Source organism: Phaethon lepturus, unplaced genomic scaffold, assembly GCF_000687285.1.
Source record: "Phaethon lepturus isolate BGI_N335 unplaced genomic scaffold, ASM68728v1 scaffold27735, whole genome shotgun sequence".
Taxonomy (NCBI): Eukaryota; Metazoa; Chordata; class Aves; order Phaethontiformes; family Phaethontidae; genus Phaethon; species Phaethon lepturus.
Window position 1 is genome coordinate 31128 of NW_010543126.1, and position 8905 is coordinate 40032.

General features: G+C 38.4%; 1 protein-coding gene across 1 annotated transcript in view; it reads right to left on the minus strand.

Annotated features, from left to right (window-relative positions):
* The window catches only part of RALGAPA2 (Ral GTPase activating protein, alpha subunit 2 (catalytic)), an 82052-nt gene that overhangs the window by 4528 nt on the left and 68619 nt on the right, over positions 1–8905 (minus strand). The window contains exons 36-37 of the mRNA XM_010288260.1: positions 8627–8782; positions 925–1083 (exon numbers count right to left, since the gene is read on the minus strand). Of these exons, the coding sequence (XP_010286562.1) occupies positions 925–1083; positions 8627–8782 (315 nt within the window). The remainder of the gene's footprint in view (positions 1–924; positions 1084–8626; positions 8783–8905) is intronic.

Consider the following 8905-nt stretch of genomic DNA (forward strand, 5'->3'; position numbering starts at 1 on the left):
CCACCACTATTTCAATTTATAAAAAATTTTCAAGTTTGAAATGTCTACTGGCAAACCACTGGTTGTTAATATATAACAACTCCGTCATTCACAAGTCAAAAAATATTGTGTACACCTGGTAAATATGTCATCTGATGTATGCATTTTTCCGCAGCTGGTTACTCTCTCAGACAAATATTTGTCCCTCCTTTAAGGGAAATAGTATGTATCTGATTACTTTTATAAAGTATCTTTTATATACGTTTTTGCATCTGTAGTGTACCAGACAAGCATTTATTAAAGTAGCTTTTTTATACTTATACACATATGTACATACACAGGCACCTGATATTTTCCAAAGAAAAAAACCATTATTTAACAAAAGTGTCTAAAATGTGGTTGCATAACAATAAACATAAATGGAAAACACTAAACCTGAAATACTTGGTTTGATGTAAGGATATCCAATGCCTACATCATCCCATTGAGTCAGATTATGATGACGGTCTCAAAAACATGTGAGGTTATGCACAGTACCATATGTACAACAGTAACCAAGCTGTATGGGGTGAATTAATAGCAAATGAGGAACTTAAATCTTTATTATTTTGCTTTTATTGCCTCATACTCGAAATTCACAATGATTTTAAACTTTTTTTTTTGTACAATAACACCTATGGGTTGAGAATTCTGAAATATTTCTTTAAGCGCTAGGCACAAATATAAAATTATTTAGTAGCCATTTCGATCGCTCTCAATAATTCTGGTTTTAACATAAAAGCTCATTGCTCAGCATGCTTTTAAACTGAGATGGACAGACTATGTTTAGTATTTGCTGGGGAAAACACAAACAAACTTTAAAACATTGAGCTTTACCTAAGGAACAAAACTGTTTGTCACTTGTATAACACGTATGATAGATCTAATAAAGCAGTCAAAACATACCTCTGGTTTCTTCATTATCTCTATGAAAAACATGCGATTCTTCATTGGATAAATAACAATTAAAACATCTCCAAAATCTGTTGGTATAATGCCTCTGCGGTAGTTCCTGGTGTGTTCAGACCAGACGATGTGAACCTCATCATTTCCCAAGTGACGAAGCTGCAACAGCAAATTGGCTCTTTATTAATCAGAGTGATAACAACAGTTTATGAGGGGTCATGGCTTACAAATTGAATTACAATGCTCAATAGTAGAAATATTTCATTACAGAAAAAGTTAAAATATTGTTTTTCTCCAGTTGCTCATGAAAAGATCAGCTAAATAATTTGCTTCATTCAGAAAGCATTGTTGTCTGAGGGCTTAATTAAGTAATTATCAAACTAGCCATTAGCACAATATGTAAATGTACATTACCTACAATAATTTAGGATGGAAATCTGAATTACTAGAACAAAACACTAACCAACAGAACATCATATTCCAGCTAAAATAATGCAGCTGTCACAGAAATACAAAATACCTTGACTCAGGACATCAAGAAACTTTCCATCACAAACCACTATTACTGAATTTGTTATATTACAAATTTCTCCTTGTTGACTCTGTCTGGTGTGGACTTTTGTTTGAAAACATAAGCAAAATATCTTGGGCAATGTGAATTAGGGAAGAATGGGAAATACTGTGGGAGTTACTTTTTTATTTGGAGCAGAGATTCATAAAGCATGGATAAAATTTAAATGTGACGTACACAAAGTGCAACTGAAAGCCTGTGTGTTTGCTTTGTTATGGGAGGAACGTGAGGTGATCTAACAGATGGCAAAAAGTATTTGGCAATCATGTACAAGCTACGCACAATAGTTTCAACTGTAAGCTTTAAAGTTAAATTTTAATCCACATGCAGAATGCCAGCCCAAAGTAGAAAGACAATTTAAGTCCCACTTAAAGCTTAAAAAACACTCCCCACCCCGTCAATTTGGTGCTAGCCCCTGGAACAATGTGCACAACAGACCTAACAAAGAAGCCAAAAAATAAGCTCTGCCTTCACTGTCTCAGTGCAGGGCCGGGGGGGTGGGGGGAGAAAAAAGGTAGTGATTTTCATTGGAAAATAACAACTAAGTAATCTCCACATGCCTATATTGTACCACTGAATTTTCCCTCTTCAGAACCAGGTAATGCCTTTAAAAGTAAAGAATTTCACTCCTACATATTGGGTGGCAAACTGTATCACAGTTCTAAGAGAAACATGGCAAAAACATAATGCATTACGAGAATCAAAAAGTTAAAACTTTAAACTTTGCTTACAGTTCACGCTCTAGTAGAGTAAAATAAAGCTAAGTTCATAGAGCAATTTAGATTCTCAGTTTATTTTAAATTAAACAGAAGATAAAGAGTTCTATTTTATTTACACCTATGAATAAGACATTTTTAGTTCTGTCTGAAGAAAATACAAACTGTGTCTTATAAAGACATGGAAACATTAACAACACTATTACTAGAGCTTCTTACATGTACAAAAATTGGTACAAATTACTGTTCTCATGGTCATCCTGATTTCTGTGATATTTTCTTATATTTTCTTAATTGCTCAGTAAAAATAAAGCAACATCCAAGAAAACAGTGATGTTGATAATATCACAGTGCAGACTGATACATACAAAACTAGGCAGCGATTTATATGCACAACAAAATCCCGATTTCACTTTCTGTGAACAGATGCAGCTAGGTCACCTTAAAAATGATTAAAAGCAAGATGTAAAGTTTAGACTTAAAAACCCCAAAATCCATCTGGCTACAAGACTTTGTGCACAACAGGTAATACATATTGAGGATCTAAGTGTTTGGCAAGGCTATTCCGCACACAGCAGAAGCTGAGCTGTAATTTTCTACGAAAGCTGAGCAAAAGGAGGACTCAGCTCACACCAGCTGCGTTCAGAGCAGCCCAACAGCGATGAATTTGTGAGCAGGGCCCACGATTTATCAGGCTGAACCCAACGCACCCTCCTACTAGAATGAGTTCAGGCACTAGCTCTGCAACACGGAGAAAACCAACAATGGCGGTATTTAGCGACCTCTGCTTTAAAAAAAAAAAACAAATAAATATGGAAAACAGGATTCTGTAAGGTGATGCAGCTGTCCAGTTGCACAGGGCAATTCAAACTGAACACAGCTCTTCTTTCTACAAAACAAACCCTGAAGAAAAGGCTCTGTACTGCCTTGCCTCCTATTGCTTTTGGAGTGATAAAGAGCACATACCGCTATAAAAACAGTAATCAAAGTGTGTCCAAATACTGCGTAAGAGACCCTTTTTAAATCACAAGGAACTATTCTGATAATAATCAAATACTTTTCATAGTATTTTCACAGTCCCAAAACACTTTGTATCTATATCACATCTGACAGAACAAAATGCAGTTAACAGGGAGAACTGGTATCAACTGGTGCTTGCTGTGCTTGTTTGAGACAGGAAGTGATGACTATAAGCTCAAAATCTTGCAAACATCACAGAATCATTAAGGCTGGAAAAGACCTTTAAGATCATCAAGTCCATATGTATAAATTACCACCTTTGCTACAATCCTCACCACACGCTAGTAATTAATTTTAAAGCTCTATTACTACCTGTCATTGTTCTGAAGTCATATATCCTAAATCATTGCATTTATAAGGTATAATGTGACAAATATAAAATTCGTATTAATAAAAAATAATTGTTCTTGAAAGATAATTTCATTGATAAAAACCGTTATAACAACCTTCTCAATGACAACAGACCAGCTGCTATTTTCCTGCGTCGTTCATTCAAAATATAAGCTGTGAGGTAGACTCAGTACCCTGAAGGACATAAGCAAGTTTTCCTTAAAGGTCCAAAGCAACACATATGATGCATTTGGAGACAGAGTTCCATGCTACGCTCACCATGCAGTTTGGCGGGGGGGAATACATTAAAAAAAATCCCAAAGCAGTCAGGCTATAAGATATATATTAAAAAGCAAAAACAAACCACACAACAGCTCAACCACAAGCAGTCAGACTTCTTAAGTTTATTGCTGTCTTGAACAATCTCTCTACACATGTTCAGGGAAGGCAGCTCTTGAAACTGCAATTGCTTGTTCTCCTTGAGCTGACAGTGCACGAATTTTTAGCCTGCACATAAAAGCAGTTTTGCTAACACGTACAACACATATATATTCTCAGCTGCACACGCTCAGACACAGCCACAGCCTGACGTCTTGGCTACGCCAAGCATTTAACGCCTGGAAGCTGGGTCAATGTATAGCTTCTGACGTGCGTCACGCCGCCGTTAATCGTATCTGCTCTGCGTTCCCTCAGCCCTAATCTGGGCGCCGGAGCACAGCCGGCGACTCCAGGAGCTGCGCAGCCAGCCTCCGCACGGGGAGGCTCGCCGAGCGCCGCTGCTCCCCTTCGCTCGAGTGAATAGTCTTCAAGGCTCCCCGCTTCGGCGGGGCCGCACACTGCCTGCCAGGCAACACGCCGCCGCTGACACTGGTCACGGTACACACCTCATGGCCTGACCTCCTTTCCCTGCTAATTGCATTACACAGCCAGCTGGCTCCAGAGAGGAGTCGTCTGTTTGACTGAAGAATTTCTGCTTTTGGGGAGGCATGGCTGCTACTTTTGCTAAGTAACAGTCAGGCCTGACATCCCCATTGTCTGGCTGACAGTGTACCCATCCTAAAATCTAAGTTTTATTTGTAAATTAACCAAGAAACTTCCTGCCAGAACAGTGCTGCCTGGAGACTGATAATGTGCGCCTTTCATTCCCTTTCACTCTTACTGTATCACTGCCAATTTGTTTTTCTGCTGCTCGCCAGCCCTAGGCTATAAAAGCCTTGTAAGACATAAGTGCAATTATAGTCCTGGAGTCAAATGAATTGGACAAATCCAATAGCACAGCTCTGTCCCCACTTTGCAAACCCCTACAGCAGTTAGATTAGCTGCTAAAAATCTAATCTAGCTCTAGCTAACAAATTTCTGCAGCGAAGGAGCAAGAGTTCAGTATGGGGTTGCAACCAGATTTCTGAATTGAAAAAGTTCTGCTATGACAATGGAGAAGATGGAATAAATCACTTAAAAATTTTGCAGCTCATTTTTAAACCGTTAGGTACAATTTAGCTAGAACAAGATGGGGACGGTAGGATGCTGTTACTATGATTGATTTTCATTCTTGCCACAAGACAGCCAGATAAAAAAAGAAGTTTAGAACCAATGATGCTAAACCCTACAGCAGCAAAAGATATCAGCTGAATTTTGATTATTCCACTAGAAAAGATTTCTTTCAGGGCTCAGACTTCTTTGGAGAGGTTTTTTCTTTCTCCCCCTCTCACCCCCCCAATAAGTAATATAATATGTCAGCATATACTTCAAGTAAAGGAATACAAACTGCAAGTTACAACTATACTGCACAACAATAAGGGGCCAAGTTCATCCTCAGTGGAAGTGCACTTATTCTAGTGAATTTATACCAGAAATGAATTTATCCTCTTGTGCTCAGTAAAAATAAAGAACCATAATGACATATTTAAGTAAAATTACTGCATCTGCTTAATTCCCCAGCCCACAGAATTTATGGCCTGCTGTACTACTTCCTTGGCCAGCAGGTGGTAAGACCTTCTGTTCAGCTCCGGAGCTTGCAAGCCAAGCACACTGATTGATACTGAATTCTTTTTGCCTGTCTGTAAGCAAAATAATCAGAAAAGAAACCACAGAAATGACACAAAGATTTCAAAGATAAGGGGGACCTTAGATCCCTGATAGTATCCATGCAACCCTACCTGATGGAAGCAGGGGGAAGGCAAGAAAAAAGTTGTGACCCACATTGCGTCCTGATGGGAAACATGGTAAAATTTTCTCCTCCCAGTAATATTTTCCTCTAACACCATCTATACTTCTATAGCAGCAAACATTAAATTGGAGCAGGTGCTGAATGACAACATTGTAATCGTCCTTCCTCTCACACACTGCCATGACAAAGAAGCGTTAACAGAAAGAAGTAATAAATATAAAATAATCTTTTTAACATGGACACACCACCCCAAATAATCTGAGGTGAGGACCTAAGACCAGCGTGCACTAACTGTTCAGCGAGCAAATGGAAGTATTAAAGTACTTGTGATGATCTTGAGAGTTGCCACAATCTTGGAAGCAACATTGCATTTCATTACAACTCTGTTAACCGGGTACTGCAGAATCCGCAAGCACCATATCGACAGGTGGGGGAAAATAAATATGTTTTCCTCTTGTTTAAGAGTATGTTGCAGGCAGGCACCTGTTTGTTTTCAAGCACACATGCTAGTTGTGGTCTGCACGTGCAAAGGCTGCCAACATCAAGATGGGACTTCTGCGGACTGAGGAATTTTGTTGGTAAAGCATCACTGTACTTGCCTTTATGTATTTCAGTATAGGGCTGCCACAGCTCAGGTTCACAGGTGAAATTTCAAGAAACTGATACTTTTAGGGTTATAAGAGTTCTTGCAGGATATTTAGTATTGTCTTTAGAAATGGTTTGGATATACACTCACACTCAAAACACTGGTTTCAAATGTAGGCGAGTTCATTCATCGGCATTTTCAAAGAATGAGAGAACTATCAGTCTTCCAGAAATTTTACAGTGCTTCTGAAAAGCACCTTGCCTCCACTCTTAAACTGCAGTTTTGTAAAATTTGTTAAGCAGTCTGTGCTAATTTGCAGAAATACATGCTTGCTTACAAAAGAGCTGTGACAAATTAAATGAAACTGTTCTGTGCAGAAGCATGAAACCATGGAAGATTATACGTTAAAAAAGACCTCTGGAAGTCACCTAGTCCAACCCACTGCTTACAGCGGGGCCAGCTCCTGCGGTCCACGAGGTTGCTCACAGCTTTGTCCTTCACAGAAATACAGTTTGATGCCTGCAGGGTTCCATTCCTATAGCAGATTTAAGCTTTTTTTTAAAAAAAGTCTTAAAGCAATTACTTTGTGGTATTTTCTGTGGATAACATGTACTGGAGCTGGCCTTGTTTCCTAGCACTTCAGGACTTGGAGGCTGGCAACTACTAAATGCTTTTGCTTTTTGTTTTTCACAAAGAAGAAATTCTCTTAAAGCAAAACACAGGGAAGACAATTAAATAAAATAACCAGACCCTCTCAATGTCTGTGTTAATCGCTAACGTGGGTGGGAATTAGAACTAGTAAAATAGACTGTTTGCAACTAAAACCCATTTTTCCCCTTGTGGTTGCTCTGTCAGACTGTGCTCTCTCCTCTCCCAGGTGATACATTACTTAACAACTAGATGATATTTCACCGTCTTTGCTATGCTTCCATAAAATCCAGGAGCTACAACTTACAAGGGAAGATTAGACTAAACAACCACAATTTGTGTAGGAAAAATAAGACTGGCAAAGACATGGTAGCAGTTCTCAAACATGAATAAGTCCTCTGCAAAATGATCTGTTCTCCATAACCATGTGGCATAGGGTAAGAATAAATGGGCTTAAATTAAAGCAAAGTAGATGCCACAAGAAATTTTCTCATGGTACAAAAAGCAGAGCATAGGAATACGTTGCCTAGGGAAACTGTAGAGCATTCATCACTGGAGTTTTTAACTAGCAGCTAGATAAATACTGGCCAGGAACAATAAAAATACAGATAGTCCTACCTTGGTAAAGTGATAGAGACTATACAGCCTCTTAATATCTACCACAGCCCTACTTCTCTATCCTAAAGTACTCAGATTATATTTTTCCATAGCCATGTAAATCCATTAATATGAAGATAATGAGCTGCATACATAAAGAGAGACATGTAATTTTGCTGACTTTTTTTTTTAAATTACAGATATCACCATGAAAAAGAAAGGATCTAGCTTTACTATGAAATGCTGGACAAGTTTTCAGGACTGATAATCAGAAATTCCACCTTTTTATTTCGAGGAAAAGCACACGTTGTTTTGCAACTATGTGGACAACAAATACAATCACCCAGTGACATACTCATAGATAATTTTCAGAGCACAATAGTATCACATGGTAGACTGGATGGCTGTAGTAGCATTATTAACACACATTAACAACCTATGTAGGACAAGTTGCCAATCCTAATTAAAAAGGCAAAGATTTGGTATGCACCTACAATCTTCTTTGACTCTAAGCAGCAGTTGGCAAGCACCATAATCTCAAATCACTCCTCGTTAGGAAAGACAAATGATTAAGTACTGATACCAACAAAATTTTGGGCTGGGTTCTGGCCATCTTTGAAGCAGAGTCTGCTTGTCAGAACAGTGAATAACTGGATAATGGCTTTAAATATCAGCTGGCTGCTTTTGGTACTATGCTTGTCACTTCTCTTTCACTTCTTTTCTTTTCTGTTACACACTGGATGATTAATCTGTAAGGTTTTATTATGCTGCATTTGGTTGTTTTGTTCTACCAAACTACAACAGTTTTGGCAGGCAGACAACATACAAATGAAATTATTGCTAATATTATTACTAATGGTGGTATTTGAGGCTACCATGGAAATGTTAATTGCATTTCAGAATCCAGAATTTAGATGCCATTTAATTCAGATAATCTAGCTGCAGAGCGCCATGTGGCGCAGCAAAGATGGCCTGCTAGGACCAGTTAACACAATCTGTTTTCAATTTAAACTTTAAGCACTTAAAGACTATTGACAATGTTTTGAAATACACAGCAAATTATTTACCTTTTTGGTCAGTGAATCGTCTGAATCTGATGGCATTCTTGTAGACACATGAAAAATAATTTCCACAGTAGAGGTAGCATAATAGGGTGCCGTTTGCCCCGTGCTGCCATTGCGCTGCAGGCCGCCCATAAACCCGCCGTGTGTTGAAAGATCAACCTGATTGATTGAAAGTCATAATCAGAAGAAATTTGAAGAGACTGATGAATAATCAGTATTTATTTATGTATCAAGACTTGGTGAATTTACTGCTCTAGATTTCTGCAGCTATCCCAGGGAAAG